We start from the raw sequence: 25690 nt of genomic DNA, 5'->3' as shown, positions 1-25690 counted from the left end.
GACAGTGTAGCTGATATAGTACTGCCATTGCCCCATTAGCTTTGTTATATGTCCTTGGATAAAGGAAAAGTTACACCATATTAATCTAACCTATTTTACACATTTTGTATTATCATTTTCCTAGTTAAATTATGCATGAGGTCTCAATGGGGAGAAATGTGACCATTAGCATATCTGATAGGAGTGGTGGAGCAGTTTTCCACCTCTCTGTCCTTGGAACCAGGCAGAAAAGCCTGACTGTTCATCAATACCAGGTCATTTTATCCAGGCCTGCCTAGTTCATCTATACCATTCCAAGGCTCTGCTAATGACACTTGGAGATGTCTTCAACGGGATGGGGGCCCAGAGGGCTTCGACACCGATGTGAATATAGTCTAGCACTGTCTGGTCATCTCTGGAAACCCTTTGACACAAACTGCAATTAGAAACACCTCAGACACACCAGTCTGAAACGAGACACTGTTAAGGACTGGGAGTGGACACAGCCAGGCGCTTCCTGAGTACATTTACATACGTTCTACTGTCTGCGCCTCTCAGAGAGGGAAAAAATGTCTTTGAATTTGGTGACCTTTGGATGTGTCATTGGGTTCATTAGAAGAATCACATTGTTTTTACCGTGGAATAAAGGTCAGTAAAGTACAGCACAAAAACACAAATTAGTTGGAAAATGTTTTATCTTCTCAGTTGTTCGGTAAATTGGAAGCACGGCTTAGAGATCGTTCAAGAAGGTTTTTTTTAAGTTTGATGTTTTGTTATTATAGCTGTGTAAATCTCAGTTATTGTTACATAATGAAAAATGTCTCAACATGGTTGTTTAAACTAATGATGCGTGTTATTCTCAAACATTGGTAAATGAAGAAATAAATAAAACCAGCTCGGAACCAACTGACTAATATTAAATCAACTTTCAGTCAACCTTATTTTGGCAATACATAGCTAATATTATTTGATATTTAAATAAAATGAACCAACATGGACATATAGCATTGATTCACTGTGAAGACTGGAAGATAGCACTTTCTCCCTTTTCTCTGCGGGCCATTTAGATCACTAAGGCTAGCATTTGAAAAATACTTACCTTGTTATAGAAAGTTTAATGTCATATGCAATTGTTTGACCCTTATGAATATTAAAGGATCCCATCTCTGGCCTATTAAAAATGCATGTGGCATTGTGGTTGTTGATCACGTTTAGAACACCCATGCAAATTGGACTGTCTTCCTGTCAAGGCCTAAGATGAATAATGTAGTTGTGTTGTATATTCAGGGACACACCATTGACAGTCAATTAACAAGTTTGATTGGTGTGTGAACTCATTCTTTTGAACTGTTAATTTTATGTAAATAGTATTCGCTCTCCCTTCTCTGCTGTCTCTCTCCCATCCAGGTTCAACACAGAAATATGTTCCCCCACCACCACAAACCCCCCAGATCCCCAGTTTCACCTCCCACTAAGAGTAACCAGAGTGGGATCCTTAATAATTGATCATCACACACCTGCTTGGTAGCAGCTATGGGAGTCTGCCTTTAACAGCCAAGGGACCCCATGCTAGACCCTTTTGATATTCAAATTGACAAATTGTAGCTGGCCTTTATGAATTTAGAAAGAAGTGAGGTCTTTTCATAGGGGATGAGCTTGTTAAAAGATTCTGGCCACCCATCCAACCTGATGGAGCTCTTCTTTGTTGGAGTGGATATGATGGCATTTGATGGCTCATAAATGGAACGCCAATGACAATTTGTTGTTGATGTGTGGGAATCTGGCTTTTATGTTAGCCAGTCACAGTAACGCTGGCTCTTGGGTAGATCATTGTAGCAGGTAAGTGATCCGGTGATTGATCCAAATGCTTGAAAGCACTGGAGGCCTTATCTCCCCTCTCTTTGCCCCCTCACTCGCTCACATTGCTTGCATTTGTCTTCTCTCCATCTCTTGTCACTGTTCCAGTAATTTGCAGCAGCAGAGATGGAAGCAAAAGATTCATTAGAGCTGAAAAGTGAGGCCAGGAGTTGTGATTCATGGAAGGCACATTTGATTATGGAAATAGCCATGATTGCGTCTGACCTCTAAATGGCTATGTAGCATGTTGTCCTGTTAGTGTTTTAAATGGAATTTCTAAATGGTACACGGCCTGCTTCAGGTTTTCAAGATTAAATAAAGTGCCATCTGTGCGGACCAATTAGAAGTGAATCCTACAAGAAAAAGTTTAGTTTGAATTGCAGTGAGTGTGGAGGAGAAGAACTTTAGGGGTTGTCCAGTCTCAAAGAGCCCTTCGTAGACAAATTACAGGTTCGTTTTTCATTAGGGATGTCTACTGTACTACACTAGCTAATTTACATGCTTCATCATAAAAAAACCTCTCTCCTGTGCTGCAGATGGCTGCAATGCAACTGCTCGTTCTTCAACAGTTCCTCAACATAATAGTAACACAGATTATTCTTTAAAACCCCAAACTAAAAGCTTCTTTGTCTGTGGGTTTGATCAAATTGACCTGTGAGACTTCATTTGAGATGTGTTTGGGCGGTGTGAGAGCATGAGACCAACCGTAAAAACATGTCTCGCTACCCAAAAGCATGTGAGCTGGCAACCGTCTGCACATGTGATGTAGATAACTAACAGAGGAAAAGCCTCGGCCACCAATCCAGCAGTTCAACAGTGTTTTCATTTGGAAGATAGTAACATAACACACTAAAGCAGCCACCGAAAGCGTGAAAGAAGACCTTTAAATATGACTTTTAGTTCATGCTTACCCTGGTAATCTTGCAGTTAAATACATGACCCCCAAGTAGGTCTTTGCAAATTAGTAGAATACCTTGTCTTGGGCTGCTACTCCCTGGAGATCCGGATCCTTCAGAGTAATGCTATTTTCATCTTATCATCGGCATTTATTTGCATTGACCATCAGCCAGTGTCCAGCACTAATGCCATCCAGTCTCGAGCACTGGCGAGCTACAAGGTCTCTAAAGACCTGACCTCCTTAATGCCGCTCCTCAGCCCTATTCGTCTCTCTGCATTAAACAGATAGATTTTTTTCAGGTTTCATTATGCAAGGAGCTTATTTCTAACAGAGGTATTAAAAGAAAATTGAGCTTATTAAGTTAATTATGCTTATAAATAACACTGGTGCCACTGAGATATATTGGCAGACCTCTCACTAAAAAACAGCTTGTTTAAGAACTGTGAAATGAGAATGGTTGGTGATAAGATGCTGAAAATGGGGGGGCATAACTTGTTAATTAATTCACTGCTAATCAAACATGCTTATAATTAATGTTAATCTGATTATAGCACCTTTTTCAGTATTGTACTTTTTTAGAGAAATAAAACAACTTTTTGAATTGGACTGATTGCACGTCTTAAACACTGCTTATTTTTATGTTTCCATTGTCTCTGCTGGGATTTTGATTTTGAGATCATGAATCATAGTTGTGTTGTGGGTAGCACTAGCACCTCACAGCAATCGTGGGTTCAAATCCATCCCAGTGACCTCTATAGTCGTTGGGGCTCCGCTAGTCATGAATTCTTGTTAGGATGAACCCATACTGCTTCGATAATGTTTAGATTCGGGGTCTGGGGAGGTCAATCCATGACTGATGTTGTTCCATTCTGTGTTTTCCTATCCACGTTCTTTGCGTGGATAGAAAAACAAATGCTTAAAAAAGAAGCTGTTGCCAATTAGATGCTTTCCAGATGTTGTACCTCTTTACTGACCTCCTCCATACATGTTGATGATAATTTCATCCATCCACCCATCCATCCATGCAGGGTACACCATGTGCAGATTACCATTCTCTCACAGAGCTAATACAGAGAGACAGACAACCATTTATACTCTCATTCACACCTATGGACATGTAGTTAAACCCATTAACTGCCTTAGGTTTCATCGAGCAGTGACCTCTGGGTTTGCCAAGTGGTTTGAATGAGAACTAACAGGGACATGGTTCTCATCTGAAAAGGGTAAAGTGCCTTGTTGAGTTTTGGGATGAACCTCAAGTTGTGGAGTTCAATTGTCTTGGACACAAAGTGAATGGGAAGATGGATGATTTATCTCAATTTCTGCAATTGCTGTATCGTTTTGGAAAAAGAGAAGTGAGTCTGTATGTGAAGGCAGGGAATTTACTGGTCACTTTACATTCATTCTCTCTGCTAATAGTTAAAAAAAGGCTTCCTTAAAAGGGTGTCTATCACTGTTCTTCCATATGAAGGGGGTTCTGGCATCTAGGATGCCGCCTGGACAGCATTTAGGTGAGGTGTTTTGGGCATGTTCAATCAAGAGGAGACTCAGACGATGGATCAAGGACACGCTGGATATTCTGAGATTATGTTTCTTGGCTGACTTAAGAACGCCACATTATCTCAGCAGAGGAGCTGGAGGCAGGGACCAGAGAAAAGTGCATTTCTGCTTGGTTTGCTCCTGCATTACCTGGACCCAGATTAACTGTGCAAGATAGATGGATCCAGTGGATTGCTAGGTTAGACTATGGCAGGCATCGGCAACCTTCAGCTTCAAAAGAGCAGTTTTAGCTCCTCCTACCAAGAAGCAGGAGAAATTTTTACATTTTTTTGTCTTTTATTACAATTTTGCTAATAAAATAGATATTGTTATCAGTTAATTTGAAGCAAACTCTGACACCATATATCCCCACTGTTTCTGGTGCTCAGCAGTGACTCCTGTCAGGTGGCTGGTGCTAGAAATGCTCTGCTCCTTCATAGTTTTTATATGTGAGATCAAGATACTAAATCCACAGAAAGATAATATGCTACAATTATTAAAACATCTAAAAATGCAACTGTATCTATTGAACCAATCCCTTACGTGAAACATAATGAAAACTAAGATTTATTTTCTTTTTAATCCATGGATATCACATTTTGTGGCTAATGTTCCATCAGATTCTAGCATGCACCCTGCTGATTTCTCAGTATGCTTAAATTTATCTGCATCACTCCACCTATTGATAATATCTGTCCACACACAGCCTTCAATATGCCCAGCTAACATAGTGGGTTGTTAATGCTTAGTCTGGGTTTTTACCATACCATTGTAACATTTTTCCTTATATTTCTTCTCCAGATCAATGACGTGGTGTTCTGTTCTGGCCAAATTGCTTTGGTACCCTGTAAAATGGAGTTGGTAAAAGCTGCCACCTACACCCAGACTCGCTTGTCCTTCAGCCATATGAAGAAGGTTCTGGAAGCTGTGATTGGCAGCTTGACTCTGGCTCATGTTGTCCAGGCCCATTGCTACACTACAAGGCACCAAGACATCCAGATCATCCGTGCCGTTTGGGAGAGCATGCTGAGAGCCACAGAAGGAGAGAAGGTCAGTCACTCTGGAGTGAGATTTTTATTTGTAAAATTTATGCCAGAGCAATGTCTGACTGTTTTATCATGGATGCAGAGGAAATATTGATCATACTTATAAAATGTTACAACCACATAAGATGAACACATGTTTAATGGATTACAAGACAGTGGGATCCATGCATCAATGAATAAGTAAAAGAAGAGAAACTTGATCTGGTATCCAAGTTTTTCAGAGAGGCCTTTCAGAATTGTGGTTTATAGTTGTGAAATAAGGCAAGATTTCTCGCCCCTCTTTGCCCCCTTGAGACCCAAGCCGCTGCTACTGATATTTACCAGTGAGTGCACTCATGAAAAGTTGATGATGTGGGAAACGCTGGTGTCTTTGATAATGTGGAGCTTGGCACAGAAGCAGATGTCTTCCTCAGAGCCTCCCTAATCCTTTGCCCCCACACACCATTTTGGAGCTCCGTTCAACTCTCAGAGCAGCTTATCTCCCTCCTTACCCCTCTTTCCTGCCACCTCCCTCCATCCTTCCCTTCATTCTACCGCCAAGGCTTACAACGCCGCTCCATACATCTAATAGGGGCTCCAGTCTCCCTTGGCAGCCCTTCTCCTCCCACAGTAATCTCTCTAGCCATGGGAATAGGGCCTTAGGGAGAAATGCAGGAGCCCACCTCCAACATGTGGCTTGGTGGAGTGGCGAACACTGTTAAAGAGTGGATAGAGAATGTCAACATCATGTCAGTTAACAGTATTTAGTAGTATACCAGAATATAAAATTCCAAATATTATTTAAATCCTGCAGTCGTGTATATATAAAACTAGAAATTTCTGAATTCTAAAATATAAACATGTCATATAGATAAGTCTAGTATAGTGATTAGGTTAGTGTTGTTCTGCTTGTCCTTGTAACTCACATTGGAATAGAATTTTAAAGCATTGACAGTGTAGTGGAAATTTGAAGTACTGAGTGAGTCATTCACATAATAACAGGGCTAACTGAGGACAAAGCTTTGGGGGGCAACCGGACTAGGTTCATATCAGAGGTCACTGAAGATGTACAACTCCATCCATCTGGTCTCCTTCCAAGCAATGTGTCAGAATAATGAAAATATTCATTCAACTGACCTGGGATTGCTACCAGGAGACCACATTTTAATTTCAACTGACTCCAAATTAAACAACAGTACTTGACAGATCAGGGTGCCTCACCTATAAGCAGGGTGCTGGGTTACTAGCCTAACTCTGTGCTCTATCACCTTTTGTCTTTGGTCTAGCTTTTGACATGTCATCTTCCCTTGACCCCTACACTTTGCTCTCTGTGCTGTAGATTTATAACACACAACAGAAGAAATCCAGGGAACACACGAAAGAACAAAGACAAGTGCTTAAATTATGAGTAGCTATAAGTTAGTGACTTATTAAACCAAATTTATAAAGCCTTTTCAAAACAAAGCTCAAAATAGTTTTAGGGGAAAAGGATACAGATGATATGTAAATATATGCATCTCACTAGCAAAAAAATTAATAACAACATGCTGTGTGAGGTTAAAAACTGTTAAGATATTACACTTAAAAAATAGTTAGAAAAACATGTGTTGGATTATGTGGTCTTATTCTTTTATATGCAAAGATATAAAGGCCCAGCAGACCTGTGAAGTGCAATTTTATAATATTAAGAAACACCAGTGCCTAGTGTGTTTGTGAAGCTAAAGGGCCATGTTGTTGTTGTGCGTTGATAATTTCTCTAATCAGGTGGATGAAGAAGCTTGCAGGGTTAATTGGGAGCATACTGGAGTCGCTACAAGTGTGAAATTGTATTTACGGTGCATTAAACCACAAAGAGCCTGTTTGTCTGTGTGCATGTGTGTGCAGAAGGGTTGATGAACAGGGAGATGTTGATGTGATAAGTCAATAAATGTTAAACAGACATCCCTTTGTTTAGCAGCAATAGCTTCTGAAAGCATGGCAGCTTTCAATTGTTGTTGTTTTTCTCTTTTTTTGTCTATTAAGGTTTAAATGGAACTTTATTTGCACATGCACAAACGTCGAGTTATTTTGCAAAAGACGAGACGTTCTTAAAGAAATGTTTGGTTTTGAAAATTGGAAATAAAACGCTGAATTTGCAGTGTACAAAGTTTCTTTTTTGTACACCACAGTAAACATGCTTACTACGGGAGATTTAAGGAACTGTGGCCTCTGCTGTGATTTTGAAATACCCTCATATTCTTCCACTTTTCGCCTCACTGACATGGCCCTGTGTGTTTCATTTACAAAAACAGTCTGATGAGCTTCAGAGTGGAATCTTGAGAAAAGAAGAGTGAATGAGGGAGTGAATGGGAAGGGATATTATAGCAGACTGACAGCACTACAGTAAGTGCTGAGGCATAGAACCACATGCTGAAGGCATCCTGCTGGGCAGGAAATGTAGGGGAACTGGCTAAGCAGAGCAAGTCCCATCAGCTCCCTGCTGTTCCCCGCCTTTACACCACTTCCTTATTACCGTGTTTACCGTTCGGCTTTCACGCCTCTTGGCCCTTCAACCCTGCACACGCTCCAGGCACATGGACGTGAGTTAGAGGGAGGAAAGTGGGGAGAAAGAAAACAAACATAAGGAGAAGCAGGTCACACCCCATCAGTGTGGAGAGCTGAGCGCAGCAGATTCAGACTATATGCTTTTACCTGCTGCCTACAGAGAGAGCACAGGGGGAGTGTTTGCCTGCCCTGGAAATGAATTGGCATGAAGTAATGAGCGTGCTAAGTGGCTTGCGTATAGCAGAATTGAACCATCTACACGCAGCCACCTGTCAGCCTGCCCCACTTGCCTCTCCAGCACTCAGCCCCACCATATATCAAATTAGATTTTTTATTAGTTTAATGTCATTAATAACCTCTCCCCAGGTAGACGTGAGTTCTTCCCCTCTCAGTCCACTGCAAGAGAAGCATGATCTGCATCCACAGATCATACACACAAATGCAGAAACATACACAATTTTGCGATTTAAACACATTTACAGAACCGCTGAATAAACATCCCATGAATTCTAACATTGTGGTACATCGATTACAAAAAGGCAAAATGAAGTAGATGTAACATTAACAGACAGCTCTAACAGAAAGTCAGCAACTCTGCTGCGACAATAATGTCCTGCCAGAGGCTAGAGCACTGCGCTGAAGTCCCTCCGATCTCCTTGTAGACAGTCGGTGGGGTATAGCATCTTAGCATTCAAGGCCCCGCAGGGTGGCCTTTAAGCCTGGCTGAGCAAGACCCCTCTGTCCTGTCATTCTTCTCTTCAGTTTCAGCTCTCAGTCCTCTGTTCAATCACTATTGACAAGTGGAGAACCAGTTCCCTCTAGGAAAATACCTAGCCTGAGCCAGAAGTGCTAATATAACATTTATCAAAGCATAGGACACGTATGTGTGGTGTCACTTTGTCTGACATGCTAAGAGGCTTGAGATCACATGGTAATTGTTCTGCTTCTCCTTCTGAGATTGTTATTGTTGATCACTGCAAGCTAGCGCTCTTCAAAATCAGTAAAGAGTAGCGAAATCTTAACCTAACCTCTTTACACACACTCATTGTGGACACCTGCATTTTTCATGGTTTTTTTCTTCTTTTTCTAACTCTCCAAGTCAAGAGGTTAGCTGTTGATACACAATTAAGCATTTGCTGAAGTTTAATCTGAAGGTAAGTGCTGCTTCAGTGAATGTGGCGGTTTGGGTCATGACAGGTTTGTCTGCTGAAGGGACAAAGAGGCCGCCATGTGGCTTGTCAATGATTTCTTCTTTTTGTGAGTGAATATCAAAATAAAATGTAAGTAACCTGTTATTATTCTGCACTTACGAAGTGGGGTGTAAGTGGATGAAAATTGATCCAGCAAATTGAAAGGGGGGGGGGTTAAGTGTTTTTGCCCTATCGACTCTGACTGAAATGACGGTTATATAAAACACTCATTTCTCTCCCATTAGCAGATGAAGCCACAGCCAAGTATTATTAGAGGGCCACATTGTAGCACTGCTCCAAGACATTTTGTTAGTGCTAATGGCCCTCAGTCCAGAGGAGGGAAAAAAAGGAGAAATTTTGGCCCTGTAGTTAAATTGGAGGCCATTTCTCTCTAAATGCGTGCGGTGAAACTGCCGTCACATGTTGTGGATGATCTTCTTAGAAAGGTGAGAAGTCATTTTGATAGGACCTGCCATGTCAGTGCATGAAGCTCAAATGAATGCATTTATGTGTTTTATTCATGGTGGCTGCAAGCACGATGGATTCTTTCTGAATTGTTTGTACACTGTCATTACCAAGGGTCACCTCCCAGTCTCACATTAATTGATAGTCTGTCAGTCTTTCAAGTAAAAAGCCTGTCCTACTGCTGTGTGGTAGCATTTGGGATAATGCTGATGGAGTAGTGTTTTTGTTCCGAAGACGCAGCGTGAAACTCAGCAGGAGGGCCATACATTTGATTGTAGTGCGTAACACAACATAGTATATAATTTGCCACCCAATTCATTTCAGTACCATCTGTCTACATTGCAGGACTTGTTGTGGGACTCTGCGATCAGACGTGTGCCGTTATTGGTCGTTGTGGTACCTGCCTTGCCCAAGGGTGCAGCCGTTGAGCTTCATGCGACTGCAGTTCGTGGCGATCCCACCCAAAGGACTTCCTGTCACGTGACTACAAAGATAGCCTGTGGATCTATAGAGTGTTACACTCTACTGTCTGCTGACAGCCATAGTGCTTCGCTTTCACTTTTCCTGGCTGTCCATGGTGATAACTTGGAGGCCACTGATGTAAAGCATGTAACAGAAGAAGTTGGCACTGCATTCAGGAAAGCCACAAAGAAGATGGATGCTAAGCTGGTGCCACAGTGTGCTAGGGTGTTCTTCAAGTGCAGCCACTCACTGGCACAGCAGATTGTTAAAGGTATGTCACGGGCTTCACTTGTAACATTACACACACACACATACGTGCATTTAAAGTGATCCAATATTTGCGCCCATTAAGAGGATTTATCCTAAATAGGCTGCTTTGTTAGAAGGAACACGTGTGAGATATACTGCTCTTCTGAGTTAAGCTGCACATCACTGTATTAATGAAAACAAAGTGACTCGCTGTCTCTCTCTGCGCTCTTGTTTCAAAGAAAGTTTGAGCTGACACTGGTTAAGTCAACATAAAGTATTGAAGGAAACCGTCTCTCCTGAGGATCTCAACTCCTTCCTGTGTTTAATTATTATAACTCATTTGTTGTGTCTGCACTGTGTACAGTAACCCAAGCAGCTGGCAGTCTTTTGTCATCATTACACTTTCATACGCCGCCATATCGTCGTCTCAGGATTCTAGGTTCTTGTCAAGACAAACGTGGAGCGGTATTTGTTTTATCCTGAGAGATGTTCTCTCGGAGGGAAAAAGGGCGATGAGCACATCGATCACATAGGCTCAGTTGTCAAGTCATCTCTGAAGCAGTTAATTAACATTTTTGAGTTTGTGCCAAACCAGCCATCTTACTGTCACTTTTAGCTTTGACATAACTCATCACTTTGAGGATGTGAAATTACAGTTGCCAGAAATGAATGAGAAAAAGGTTGCTCTGTTGAGAATACGTCTTGATATATGTGTGCCAGCCAAGCAGAGCTGTTTGTTTTTTTACCTAATTATATAATTGCTACTGAACATTGTTTCATGATATACAACTCTTTCCATTTGTTTCTTGTGTCATCCACTACAAAAGGAAAAGCTTGTTTTTCCAGATTTTGTTGTTTTAATAGAAACTGTTAGCCGTGTTACCGGGTCATTTGTGAACTGGAGCAAGCTCAACCTAGATATTTACCCTTGACATGTTTGTTTCTTTGATTATGGACCGTACACACTGCTTTCCTCAAACCATTTACTGACTCATCATTGAGGTAGAATTTGCTCCCGTACAGCACATGCACAACTAAGCCCTGGAAGCTTACCCGTGGGCTTTTTTATGGGTCACAGCCTGTGCTCATTGGGTGATGAATCCAAAAAGTCAAAGGAGGAAAAGTAACACCTCTGGCGCAAGCAGTCACAGTGCTGCAACTGCCACTGACAGCGGGCAGACAGACACCACTGGAGCAAAATGTGACTGCACACCCCCTCCTTTCTTTGGTTGCGTTAGGATTCACAGTTGATAGACATGACATATGGTTCGAATGAAACCTTTAAACATCTTGTCTCAACTTGTTACTTACGATGGAAAGGTTCCTTCAAAGATAGAACCTCATAACTCAAGAAAATAAATCTTTTTTTTGATGGACCTAAATAGTCTTATTTTACAATAAAAGAAAAATATATATAATTAGAAACAAATCCGTTATTTTGCATAATGAGTAACAGAAATTGAATAAAATAAAATGTAGGTAATTTAACAATGTAAGCCTCATTTTTACAAGAAAACTTTCACATTACAAGAAGTCATGTGGTTTGGCGTTAGCATAGAAAGATTGCTAAAGAGAGGTGTGCAAGCCATGTGCTCCTCCGGTTCCTCGGCTTCTCTCTTTATTCTCTTCGGACTAAATAAACAATTTTCATGAGCCAACACTTGCTAATTACCACCTCGTTTACCGGTTAATTTGACCAGTTTGGAAGTCAGTGTAGCACAGCTAAAACCACTGGCTCTGGGCCTTAGCCACGGCTTAAAAGCCCCACAACCCCAGCAGGCATTATCCATTCCACACAGGAAGACCCCTTTTCTTTCCTCCCCACCACAGCCTTCACTGACACCCCTCCTTCTATTCACTTAGGCTTACAATATTTATGTATTAATCGCTTCAAACAAAATGGTTGTTAATGTTTAGCATAAAAGGGTGTTGTGGGCATTAGTAGTGTTTTGGTTTTGAAAACAGCCTTTTCAGCTCCCTGTGTGTTTGCCGTGAAGCAGAATAATGACTGGTCCTCTTGGGTAGATGGTTTAGTCTCATCTTATGCTAATTTGATGGCTTTTTGAATCTTACAGCTTCTGTCCACTGAGCCTCACAATGAGGCTCCCCATGTAGCCCCCAAAAGGGGGGCGGGGGGCTAAGAGACCAGGGGAAGGGGATTGGGTATATGATGGGAAGTACTCATCGGACTTTGTGTGAATTTTACAGAAGCTTTTATAGGGACAGGAGGAAAGAGGCACTCTCTCTTTGCTCACTTTTTATCTAAAAAGACCAAAAAAAAAATCCCCACAAAAAATTGCGTGGTCATTCATGTCACCTTCACCCCCCTCCTGCCTTCCATCCATGCATGTCTGTGCACACAGACACTGAAAGTGACTCTCAAAGAGAGAGCACAATTATTTCCTATCCATTGGTACAAAGATTAAAACATCCTGACATAAAACAGGCTTAGCGCACAAGGTGTGATGAAGGGTATGTTTCTTCTCTTAATAAAACCATCCCCTGTCTGTGATCGCCATAGCTCATTCAGTTGTCAGCTTGCCATCTCTAGAGGATCCCGCTTCCCAGGGTGTGCCACATGCTCTGATAACACATATTTAGGCTTTTAATGCCCCCCCACACAAAAGGCCTATGTTCAGTGGGGGCATTTTAAGCTGTAGTGCATATTAGCTAATTAGGGTGTGTGGGCTCTTTGTAAGGATGTCTGACATGCTGTGTGTGTTTCAAATGAAAGAGAATGGGGATTATTAAATAGTGCAGAACTACTCTTGTAACCTCTGTGTCCTGATTTCTCTTTTTAGAAGTTCATACAGATGTCACAGAGTACTATATAGTACTAGTAGATGTTATTAAAAGAGCACTAGTTTGTTTTTGACCACTCAGATTGAAGGTAAATTTTAAAAAATAATTTATTTTTGCCAAATATAATTGCTAATGTAACATAAGTGGGGTCTGTGATGCTACACTTACGACAGCGTGGTTCCCAGATGTTTAATTCTACGACCTTGCTGGATTGTAGTGACCACACCCAAGACTCATCCGACGTGCTGCTAAATTAGAAGAAATAAGGCAGGACAGTCAACCATGAGACAGGAACACTTGTGATCAATTAGTGCACAGAGCAGATGAGGGAAGGACCAAAATCCCAGCTGGCTACTGCTACATAGACAGGCTGTCATCAAGAACAGCCTCTGAGACACTCAAAGAATTCTCACATGTCCACTGTTCATCTGTAGCCACACACAAACGCACGCGCACACACACATACACATGCTCTAACAACATGTCTCAGCTCCAGCGAAGCTGAGTGACAGCCCCAACACAGTTTCCTAATATCCTCACTCAACAAGAGTAAAGGATGCAGTCCACTAGATACCCCCAACAAGCTGCTCAATTGTCCAAAAGGGCAAATTGAGACCCTTTTAGCCCCCTGTAGGCCGCATGTGTCTGTGTATGTGTTTGGTCATATGTGTCTCAAAGTTTGGGAGGGGTAGCCTAGAGATCAGTCCTTGCTTGACCATATGTTTGCACTGCAGGAAGATGAATGAAGTGGGGGTGGGCAGCTGCAATCTGCCAAGTATTTAAGAATGCCAATAATTTGTAAATGGGCTGCGTTCCCTGGTCGAAGGGTAAATGTAGCCTCTGTCCTGGGACACCCCCAGTGGGGCATCTACATGAGAACATAATGTTCAACTCCTGCGAAAGTTTTAATGAAACTAATGCTTTTCTTGTCCTCACCCTTTTACCCACCTCCCCAAATCTACTTTTCAGGACTTGAGGAAACTTTAAGAAGCTCAGTAGCAGAGTCCAGTCCATCCATAGCACTGGTTCCAGTCCTGGACTTGCCTGACTCCCAGATCTTCCACCTGTCCTGCTGGCTCAGTTTATAGAATCTCAGCCAGAGTCAACAGCCAGACTGAAGCCATACACAGCTCTGGAATTTAGTGGAGCTTTTCTGGAGGAAGACACTGACAGACTAACACCTAATGACTTACAACAGGACATCAGTGAATGTGGAAAAAGAAAAACGGCGTAACTGCTCATTAATGTTTGACTGTTTTTTTTGTTTTACAGCTCGTTGTTGAAAAGCAAAGCCGTATGCGCCTGCAAGTGGTTTTAACAGTGTGGTTTTCAGGATGTGTTTAGTCCACTTCAGACACCAGAATGAAGGCCGGTAATCCCCTTTGTCCTCCACTGGAGACATAGACTGCAACAGCTGTTATTCTACCTGTGAGACAAAGCTTATGGAACTTCCTCAACCTAAAGCTGCGTGCCAAACAACAAGAGACTGGAGTTTGCAAAAGGAGACACTGGTAGTGTCTCATTCCATGTAGCGATAAACTGTATCCTCTGATATGTCATTGCTTCTGGTAGAATTTCTTTAAGCACGCTAGCTAACAGCCCTCATAAAGGCCACAGCTGAAACCATCTGCTCCACTGCAAACCTATAGATTTACTGTGCGACTGGCTTGTGGCTGTTTTAAGTGCATTAGAATGAGGTGAGTTTTTCTCTGTCTCTCGTGCTCTGTGAGATTCAAGGTGTGTTATTATTGTGTAATAGGCAATCAGCACCAAGCACCTGAAAAGATTAGGCCTCTTTATGTTTTCTATTGATTCTAAGGCTGCCTGGTTAATAGGAGAAAGACGCTACCACACACAGCTGCAGGGCATGTGTGTGTCCTGTGAACGTAAAAGTGTGTGTATTTGGGGTGCAGGGGGTTGTCAGTGGACACAGTGTGACAATGCGCAAAGAAAATAACACCATTAACCATTTCTCCTGGAGCTTTTCTTTTCTCAAAGATCATGAACTGTATTGATAATTTGAGTTGGAATACATCTTCACTCCAGCTATTCTCTTCATCGCACATGTGATGGCGGTGGAGTTGAGTGGGCTTATCGATCTTCACCCAACCCACCACGGCGCTGTTTTGATTGTTGTTATCAAAAATTGAACAACAGAGGGGGCCAATAGAGCCTGAAGAATTTTATTGAAGGTTGAAAAAACACAAACAAGCAATTATTCATGAGAGCGAGCCAATCCCCCATAAATACAGAGCGTTTAACTTTCACCTGGTTTTTAAAGGGCCCAACGTCAGGGAATTTTTTTACCTGTCAAATGTGTATCAGTGTTGGTTTTTTTTGTACGCTGATTTTTGTGAGTCAAGTAAATAGCTGTAAATGTCATCCACAAATCTTTCGCTGTATTTTAATGTTGTCCATAAATCTTTAAATATAAAAATCTGAATAAAACAGTCTTTCCTATGTCATTTTCCTTTTTTTAAATATGTGAATTCCAAGCAACATGCTACCAAATCTGTGCTAAACAAACTTGCATGCTCAGCACTTTTCTGTTTATTGCTTTACAAAGGATATTGAGAAATGTAATTTTATTGTGCTTTGAATCCTCTTTTTGATTGTGAAACAGCGACAGTACAAGGAATTCCCATGAAACAAACTGTTAAAATTCAAGAGTCAGCTTCTCAGTAAATACAGAGGAGCAGAGCCACTGAAATTCTTTGCACGACTACAACTTGTCAATCACGCGCCAAGCATTACATTTCGTCTTTCAGTGGGAATGTTCTCACAGAGACACAGACGAAGCGGCAAGTATATCATCACAAGCCAATGCGATGGCCTATGGCAGACGCACTTCTTTGTGTCCTTACCACTGTGGTGCCTCACAAAATGAATACAGACAGGGTGACATTTATTTTTCAAGAGTGTTTTGTCAAATGTACATTTTCTACCAAGCTGACCTGCAACCACTCTACAAACAAACTGGCTGTTGTGGCTAATATTGTCCTTTGTGCGCAGTGTACCAGCCTCGGGCCCTTGTCATTGTGGCCTTGCACATGGACTTTAACTGTGTGTTTCTTCCTCTAGGCAAACCCCGCTGATGTGTTTGACTCTCTTTCCCCATAGCAGTGGGCTACAGAGCCCAGCTCGGGAGCGGCCTCTCTGCATGAGACGCCTCCTCCTCGTATTGTGGTCTGCTTGCCTCAGTGACTGTGGTTTTGTTTGTTTTCATGTTTGAATCCTTTTCCTTTTGTAATGCATTGTTTTCGTCCCCTGACTCATTGTGAAAGGATGTCTTTATGGTCACAGCTCTGACTTCATGAAACTTTCCTCATGCTCCTGAACTGGGAAGCTGAGACTTGTTATTAAGTGGTGTTTGCTGCCCTCATGTGGTCAGCGTACAAACTGCAATTTAAACGAGTAAGAGCAACCAGTTTCACTCTTTTCCTATTATATCCTCAGTGAAATCATGTGTGAATTTAGCCAAGCAGGAATACAGACAGAATTTGTTTACATTTACATCTTATTTGCAAGATCACTGAAATATTTCTTTCTTTCCCCCCACATTCACATCATATGAAGGTACTGAAATGCTGAATCCATATCTAAACAGTACGGAATTGAGTATCGCTCTTTCCATACTTTTGTGTTTTCATTGACTAATTTATTTACGCTCATGCCCAGTCGACAGGTATTTCAATATACAATAGCAGAAAAAGCACTTGTGAAAGTAATGTGCTTACAACTGGTTCACTCTGGTCATTGTAATAATGAGCCAGCCTGAAATTATCAAACAATATACCAAAGCTGTAACACTAGAACCCCTGAACAGGATGCAGTTAATAACAATCTAGTTACGCCTGTCAGTAAGGCTATGCCTGTTGATTATATTCATTCGTGTCTTAAAAATGTCATATTTATCAGTTCTTTGTTAGATAAACAAAACACTAGAAGACTGAAGATGAATGTTAGATCCATAATTTGTTTGAGACACTGTTTTCATAGTTGTACACCACCACAGTAGATTTTAAATGGAAGAATATGTCACTGAAGCACAGGATTCCAGCTTTAATTCAATATTTGTTTGTTTGCGAAGATTATATTAACTATTTAGGAATTTAAGAAATTGATTTTAGTGACTCAGTCAGAAATAATTGGACAATTAACTGACAAGCAGTTTCATGGCTAGGCGAGGCCTGTTTCCTTGTTATTCCATGGTAAATCAAGCAGTTATAATTTAAATAAAGCAGAAATATTGACTTTGTATTTCATAATTACCACTGTAATTTTAAATATGAGACCCAGAGAGATTCCAGTTCAAGTAAGGGAGGCCATAATTAGGCTGAAAGAGTATTAATAACTAAACAAACTTTAGCCATGGCCAAATAAAATAAAGCAGCTGAGACATACCGAACAACCAGAAAGAATAAATTATTATTATTATTATTATTATTATTATTGACAACACTCAAGCCACGAGTTGTCCTCGCAATCTTCGGACTGACTGATAGGAACGAAAAATCTTTGTTTCCTACGGTATGTTTTAAGGAGTGAACCTGCGTCCTTGCGCTTTTCAGATCTTTAGCAGGAAGGCTAAGACGCTAAAAAATAAATAAGTAAATGCTTTTGTCTTTGGGGCTTCAGACGTCTATATGGAGTACTGTTGACTTACGCTTTTACACAGCTCAGTTGTTAGTTTGTGTACATGTCCCTGCTGTTGGCGTCTTTTGCGAAATTTGACGTTGTTGGTATATTTTCAATTTCATACACACAGGAAAGTGTCACGCATTAGTCATGTCACATGTAAAACAGTGTTCCAGTTATTTGTAATTTTGATTCTAGTTTGAGTTTGCCACATGTATTGATTGACTGATCTAGTTTGAGTTTATTCATCATTCTCTATTTTAATCTTTAGGTACAGTGAGACCAATGCATTGGTGTGTCCTGTATGTCCAAAAGCTTTTTCATTGCCATACACACTGAAGCAACATCATCTCATCCAATCAGACACCCCTTCATCTGTAAAGTCTGGAGAGGGCTTTTACACAGGCCCGACTGTGACAAGACTCTGGCATTAGCAGTCATATCTGGGGCCTCCTCCGGCTGTCCGAAAAATATGCCTCATGCAAATGATTGCCCAGTGACTCAGGGAAACATTTCTAATGTTGTGGGTCGAGTACTGTGGGAGCAGGCTGATTGTCCAAATGTGGACATCTGCAAGCACTACCCATAATGACTGCTTATTATTTAATAACCTTTGGATTAACTTACACACTCATAACAGACCAAAACAGTTAGAAAGAGGCAGTGAGTCAACTCAGATCTTTCCTGCAATGGCAAATATGAGAATGCACTTGGGACTGCAAAATAACTTTGAAACACCAATGTCATAAATGTCTCAAACCTTCTGCTCACTATCCAAATTACAGACATTTTCTTATTTATACTTGAAAGAAATCCTTCTTTATAAGCCTTTATAACTTATTATTAAAACTATAACCTAATAATAATTTATATCAACAAGAGCAGCAGTACATAAAACACGAAGGCTTGAAACGATTCTGCTGTGGGATCTGTAGAAGATCATTTCAGCTGGAAGTTAATTCGATACGCCATCACAAAATTCATAGGAGTCAAAAAGAATTAGAAAGTCTTCACCCTGTGCGAAACAGCAATGCTGTGAAAATACCCAATTCAGAAACAATAAAACATTTAATTGAACCCAGTAATGCAGACTCAATTTCTCAGATTATGACTGTGAAACCAGAAGGGTGCAGTGAGTTTTGCAGCGATTTCAATGGCTCTCTCCCTCAGGATGTTTCCTTAATCACATCAGGGGAAAGGAGCAGAGGGAAACCTGCCGTGCTACCAGCAAGCAGCGAATTAATGCTCTACATCAGTGCTGAATTTGTAGAAAATGTTTTCCTTCTACATTCAAGCTTCAGATAATTCATACAGGACAAAGGCCCTTTGGCTGTGAGATATGTGGAAAGAGATTTCATCAGAAAAGCCACTTGAGGTTCCACTGCCGCACTCATATGTGGTCTAAATACCACACATGGCAATCGCGTGATATCAACTGACCACACTGGCAAGTTAGCGAGTTTAAATACAAAGGTGGGGGCAGATTTCCCAGCTCACAGAACACTGCTGTGATACGTTTAAAGCCTAAAGACAGAGAATGACACAAATGTTAACACAGATGTGTAATATTAATAAGGTGAACCTGTGAGAAAGGTTTCCAGAGTGACTGTGAAAAAGAAATAAAGTCCTAAATCAACACAAAACCCAGGTGGTGTACAGCACAACTGCTTCCACTGTTTTAAGTGTTTTCCGAGTGCCTCTAAATTACAAAGGCATGAGATAGTGCACGCAAGCAGGAAGCCATGTCATTGTCCTATATGTGGAAATGCATGCAGACAAGCTTCTCATCTGAATACCCACAAAAGAACTCACTGAAAGGGAACTCAACCAAGCCCCTCAACCAGCAGGAGAACATCAGAAAACTGAAAGTGGCACATGAAAAGCATTTTTTCTCAGGAATCACTGTTCATATGCCATCACAGAAAAAGTCTGCAAACACCCATGATACACTATCAGATTTTGAAGTTGTCCGTAATGGAATGAATGAAGTATCCTGCAGCACACGTGCAAAATCCATCATTAAAGTAAGTAGCCTTGTTAAGACTAACTCAGAAGGTGTTGTGTCATGTAAAAAAAAGAGAAGCTTCAATTATGCAGAATATGCTCTACAAACTTGGTCACTCATTATGGGATTAGGTCATACAGATGTGTTTTATTTAGCAAAATATTCCCACAGAAGGGTAACCTGATACCTCATGAGCAAACATGTAGGCACTGCAACGAAATTCCAAACGGTATCCAAAGTGAAATGAAAAATGCCAGCCTACGTCCAGATAAATGTATTCAAACATGTATTCATTGTACAGATTTGGATGCCAAATCAAACCAAAGTCACTGTATGCTAGTACTTGTTACAAGTCATTTGCTAATAAAGAGGTAGTTCAGGGCTTGGAGGCCGTGGATGCTGATTGGCTGGCAGATCAAGAGGTAGCCTTGAACGAAGGGTAACGAATCGGGGGGAAAGCAAAGAGAGGCTACATACAATTTTAGCAATTTATTTCCCACTGAACTAGTTGTTGAAGTAGAGAATCAAAAATGCCAGCTCAAGTGTTAAGCATGAGAATAATGACTAAAGGAGTTAGAACTGTTTCAGGTAGCGACAAGCTGCTTAGTGATGAATTGGTAAATTCAGTGGCTGAGAATCAGATCCAACAAGAAAATGATTGGTGTGCACCACTCAGTGTTTCTGAATGAGACAGGTGCACTGCGAGTTTTCTAAATGAAAAGGATCTTAAGCGGCACATTTGTTCAAATAATATTCAAATGACAGACCATCATTGTGGCATTTGCTTCAAAAAGTTTGTGTCTCTTTCTAAATTCGCAAAGCATTATGCTGTCCACACAGGACAGAGGCCACTTAGGTGTGGCATTTCTGGTCTTCCTGTCCCCCTCCTGCTTGGCAGCACTTTATTCAACATCCTTTGATAAAAATATCTTCTTTGCGCATGCACATTCACTTGAAAATAGTCTATTTTGTTACGTGTTCCATCCCTTTTTTAACCAATTATTTTTTCTTGCGTTGTCGCCAAAATAAAAAGCTGATTTAATTTTCCCAGCAGTTTCCACACGCAACAAATGCGAAACCAGGGGGAACGGAACGGATTGCAAGCTTTCGTAATTAGGGGACGGTTTGAGGGACGTACCTTTTCAGGAAGTTAGTCGCACGCAGCGCGTTTGATTGTGGAGGTACATAACCAGCAGTCCGACGGCATTCATGCTGAAATAATAATAATAATAAAAAAAAGGTTAGTGAGCTAAATTCTGGTAACGTTATACCACTGAACTGGAGTTAATATTGAACGATTAACGAGTCAGTTGTGTCTAAATGCTACTAATTAGCTATATCACCTCATTGAGAATGCTAACAGTTACTAATGTCATGTTACTACTTTCTGAACTCGTAACTCTTAATTTGATGTTAATTAAAGTACAGGAAAGTCAGTTAGTTCGTGGTTATGAAACCTCCTAGTTTACTTTTTAACCGAGATTGTGAACTTTCTCAACAGTAAATTACCCTGTATTAGTCCAGCTATCGTATATTTACAAAGGCTCAAGTTGAAAACGGATACTTGTATCAGTCGATACTTTAAAACGAACGATTTCTGCGCTTTTTCTTCTTTTTCTCACAGTCGTCATTTTATTATGGCCACCATGGAGAAAGAAACCCCTGCTAAAAAGGCTGCTACTCCGTCTGTATCCCAGATAAATGCGGAATATGTCACGCAGGTAATCACAGCATTTATTTTCTGCATATGTGGTTCAGTACTGTGTTGTGAAGTTTTTCCATGATGCTGGTATGCTGAAGATAAAAAAAAAAGTGTCCTGATTTTCTTTTGTTGCATTCTTTGTCATGCTAAAAACATAAAGACAGCTTTGCATGGAGATAAGATAGGCCAAATGGCTGTAACTATGGCATATGTTCAATTAACAATTTGTTGCATCTTCCATGTTTATATTTAATACTATGTGTGATTTTTCACATTTCCCCTTTTCAGTTGTCTAACAAATATTGGGCGCCTCATGCAAAGAATAAACTGCCTTTTGACCCTAAGGTGAGTTATTTGCGCTTTTGCAATTTAGAGGTGTTGGTATAACTTTTATTAGTGATAACCAGTCACCAGGGCTTTTGGCAAACAGTGTAACATTCAGTGATGAAAATTGCCACAGTTTGTGCTCCATTATAATGCAGTGCTTATAATTTGGATCAAGTTCAAACAAAAATAAAGTAAAGGTTGATATTGGAACTGCTTATTGGCCTAATTGTTATTTTAATCCTTGGTATCAGCCCAGAGTGGGAGCACTGTAAAGATTTGGTCATGTATCTAATAGAGATTGATTTATCATTTATCATATAGTTTCAGATAGTAAGTCAAGTCAGCAAACTACCAAGCGCATGTTTGTTAACGCTAAATTTCTGTGCTTTTATAATGCTTTGAATGTTCTTTGTGGGGGGGTTAGGTGATGGAAGATGTTTACGAGAAGGAGATTCTCAACTCCAAGTAAGTGAATTTTGAACTTTCTTCCCCTATGAAACACTTAAAAAAATATATATAAAGGACATATTTCACTGTTCATTGTTTTTGAGTTATGCCCATTATATTTTCAGATTTGCCATTAGGAAAATTATGCTGCTTGAATTCAGGTAAGTTATTTTTACTGGATTTTCTTTATGTTATCATTTAAACAATCACTGGAAAAACAGTGATTTGACAACACTACTTGCTACATGGATATTAATTTGTTATTTCTAATATTTCAGCCAATACCTTGAAAACTACCTTTGGGTGAACTACACTCCAGAGGTTTCCAGCAATGCCTACATCATGTCCATTTGTTGCATTGTCAATGAGAAGTTCAGAGAAAATGTTCCAGCCTGGGAGGTAAAAAAAAAAAAGCATTAATTTGTTGAAGTTTAGCTTAATTATCATTAAATGTTGTCTATATTTGATTGTGTTTGCCACAGCTAATGCAGGAGCTCAGCTTTTTACTTTTTCTATTGTTTGCTGTGTTTCAGGTTTTCAAGAAGGAACCAAGTCATTTTCCATTTTTCTTCAAATGTGTGATGGAAGCCGTTCTGGCAGATGAGCAGGCTGGTCTTACTCTGAAGGAACAAACTGTGCTTCTAGTCTTTATGGACCACTGTTTCAACAGTCTGGTGTGTACCACTACACTGATATCTTATAACTAAATATTCAGAGAAGTTAGAGTTATTCTACTACCACAGTGATGTCTGTGTTATTGTGAGTCATCGGTTTATATTTTAAAGACAGTATTTATATATTATAAAATGACATGACTTGTCTATTTAAGCCAGGTTAGTGTCTTAAAATGTAAAGCCAATTACATGATGATTTAAATAATACAAATTAAGACACTTTCTTACACCATAATGGAAGCAATGTCAGCATACACTGAAGAGGTACAAGGTTAAAAAATGTTTGTATATCTCTTGGGAAATAGTTCTACACAACATTTTAATATGGACTTTCTTTACGTCCTAATAGTTTTTAAAAGGTTTTTAAAGAGCCCAGGTTACTATCTCTTGGACTTTCACCGTGATCATAGAATTATGATCACTGACAGGTCAGGTAAACTTCACTGATTATCTCTTCATCATGGCACCTGTTAGTGAGAGTGATACGTTAGTGAGCAAGTGAACATTTTGTCCTTATAGTTGATGTGTTAGAAGCAGGAAAATTGGGCAAGCATAAGGATTTTAGCAAGTTTGACAAGGGCCAAATTGTGCTGGCTAGACAACGCTGGCAGAGCATCTCCAAAACTGCAGCTCTTGTGGGATGTTCTCAGTCTGCAGTCGTCAGTATCTATTAAAAGATACAGGGTCATGAGCAGCCAGGGTTCACTGATGCACGTGGGGAGTGAAGGCACCGTGTGGTCTGATCCAACAGTCGAGCTACTGTAGCTGGTTCTGATAGAAACGTGTGAGAATACACAGTCCATCGCAGTTTATTGTGTTTGGGCTCATCAACTGGACAACGGAGCAATGGCATAAGGTGGCCTGGTCTCATGAATCACATTTTCTTTTACATTACATGCATGGCTGGGTGCGTTGCTTACCTAAGGAACACTGGGTACCAGGATGGACTATGGGAAGAAGGCAAGCCAGCAAAGGAAGTGTGATGCTTTGGGTGATGCTCTGTTGGGAAACCTTGGGCTCTGCTATCTGTGTAGATGCTTCTTTGACATGGACCAACTACCCAAGCATTGTTCCAGACCATTTAGGTCCATTCATGAAAACTATGTTCTCTGATGCGTGTGGCCTCTTTCAGCAGGATAATGTGCTCTGTCACAAAGCAAAAATGGTTTAAGAATGGTTTGAGGTGTTGGCTTGGCCTCCATATTCCCTAGATCTCAGTCCAGTTGAGAATCATGTCCAATCCATGGAGGCCCCACCTCATACCCACAGGACCTAAAGAGTCTGTTACTAACATCTTGGTCCAAAATACCACAGCACACCTTCATGCCTCAACAGGTCAGGTCTGTTTTGGCAGCAAAAGGGGTACCAACACATTATTAGGCAGGTGGTCATGATGTTATGCCTGATGTACTGGTACTGGAAAGATAAGTAAGAATTAATGCAATTATCTTTACTGTCCACTAGATGGCAATAATAGACAGGACAAGTCAATTTGGGTGATCTCCATCTGTATCCTCTGCAGTTGCATTAAACCACAGGCAAGCACTGCGGATGTTTCACTTAAAATGTGCTGTGATAGCCTGCTGCCCTTTGATTGTATCCCATAAAGGCCTCTAAATAATTTAGTTGGAGACTCCTACTAGGGATTGAAGTATAATATTTTTTTTTAAGTATAATGCACAAAGCATTTTGACAACCCCCACCTCTCACACTTAATCTTCCCTCATTTTTTTTCTTTCTCTCTCTCTGCACTTTCCTCCCAGGAGGTAGATTTGATCAGAGAGCAGGTGCAGCAGCTCATCTCTCTGCCAATGTGGATGTGCCTCTTACCAGTAAGATGTCAAACTATTATCGTAATTAAGAAGCTGTGGTGTTTATTGGCACACCAAGTAATGTTTGATAATTCTAAAGGAATGAATTGCTTCCTTGCTATGAGACTAATCCCTCTTTACACTCATTTGTTACTCATTTGTTTCTGTGATTTTTACAGTCCAGACTCCAGCACGAGCTGAAGAAAGTTCCAAAGCTGCAGAAGTTCTGGAATCTAATCAAAAAGAAATCTGATAAAATGGATGCTGACACAGCTGAGCAGTAATAATATTTGTGTTCAAAGAAATCTATACAGATTTAGAGAATCTGTTTCTAGGTTGTTCTGATTTACTTTCTTCGTGTTTCCTCAGGGCAAAGAAGGAGAGGACCTTCCTCTCGGCTCTTATTAAAAAGTTTCACGGAGTTCTTGCGTCAATTCCACCAACCGGTAAAAAAATGCTTGTATATCTCTTGGGAAATAGCTCTACACAACAATTTAATAAGGACTTTCTTTACGTCCTAATAGTTTTTAGAAGGTTTTTATAGAGTCTAGGTGACTATCTCTTGGACTTTCACCGTAAATAATTGGTCAGATCCATAAATCTCAAAAACATAAATGTGTTTAAGCATTCTCTTTGTAAAATTAACAGATACATCTGTGTGCATGGCCCTCTTTTATAAAGCTTAGTCATAGTAAGATTGTACTCACATGCACAAGCTTTATTTCCACTCTGGTATTTATCCATAAATATACACTCCTTTACTTAATCATTTGCATAATTAAATGCTGTTTGCACCTCGAGCTATTCGACACAGCAAACAGAAGTGCTTTTTCACTGTAAGTGTAACTAAGAGACGGAGATGTTGGAGAAAAAGAAATGTGTTCTGTTTATTGAATCATGGTTTAAAGTAAAACTGCTGAACTGAGAAATGCAAGCCAGATGAAAAAGTGGACTTGATTTGCTATACAAATATGAAAAACGTGAAAAAATTACATTTCTTTATAAATACGAGAACCCCATGGTACAATATTGTCACAATTCATTACTCATGATATTTTTGTTATTTTTGTTGCAAA

General features: G+C 40.4%; 2 protein-coding genes across 5 annotated transcripts in view; both read left to right on the top strand.

Moving 5' to 3' along the window:
• dph6 (diphthamine biosynthesis 6) overlaps nucleotides 1–15470 on the top strand; it is a 56735-nt gene extending 41265 nt beyond the window's left edge. The window contains exons 13-15 of one of the 2 annotated variants that reach the window (XM_005723775.1): nucleotides 5075–5323; nucleotides 9843–10230; nucleotides 13980–15470. In XM_005723775.1, the coding sequence (XP_005723832.1) occupies nucleotides 5075–5323; nucleotides 9843–10230; nucleotides 13980–14098 (756 nt within the window). In that variant the 3' untranslated portion in view covers nucleotides 14099–15470. The remainder of the gene's footprint in view (nucleotides 1–5074; nucleotides 5324–9842; nucleotides 10231–13979) is intronic. The other variant, XM_005723776.1, reaches the window with a different exon arrangement.
• Nucleotides 15471–20788: 5318 nt separating this feature from the next.
• Nucleotides 20789–25690, top strand: part of aqr (aquarius intron-binding spliceosomal factor) — a 45462-nt gene continuing 40560 nt past the window's right edge. Inside the window, exons 1-10 of one of the 3 annotated variants that reach the window (XM_005723772.2) lie at nucleotides 20789–20890; nucleotides 21276–21374; nucleotides 21644–21700; nucleotides 22107–22147; nucleotides 22255–22290; nucleotides 22408–22528; nucleotides 22663–22803; nucleotides 24567–24635; nucleotides 24794–24894; nucleotides 24984–25060. In XM_005723772.2, the coding sequence (XP_005723829.1) occupies nucleotides 21291–21374; nucleotides 21644–21700; nucleotides 22107–22147; nucleotides 22255–22290; nucleotides 22408–22528; nucleotides 22663–22803; nucleotides 24567–24635; nucleotides 24794–24894; nucleotides 24984–25060 (727 nt within the window). In that variant the 5' untranslated portion in view covers nucleotides 20789–20890; nucleotides 21276–21290. Of the gene's footprint in view, nucleotides 20894–21275; nucleotides 21375–21643; nucleotides 21701–22106; nucleotides 22148–22254; nucleotides 22291–22407; nucleotides 22529–22662; nucleotides 22804–24566; nucleotides 24636–24793; nucleotides 24895–24983; nucleotides 25061–25690 lie in introns of all 3 variants that reach the window. The other 2 variants (XM_005723773.2, XM_005723774.2) reach the window with 2 other exon arrangements.

The sequence above is a fragment of the Pundamilia nyererei genome, unplaced genomic scaffold (assembly GCF_000239375.1).
Source record: "Pundamilia nyererei isolate P.nyererei 1_Seehausen unplaced genomic scaffold, PunNye1.0 scaffold00010, whole genome shotgun sequence".
Lineage (NCBI taxonomy): Eukaryota > Metazoa > Chordata > Actinopteri > Cichliformes > Cichlidae > Pundamilia > Pundamilia nyererei.
The sequence above is the reverse complement of the archived record's forward strand: the minus strand, read 5'-3'. Positions and strand labels throughout refer to the sequence as shown.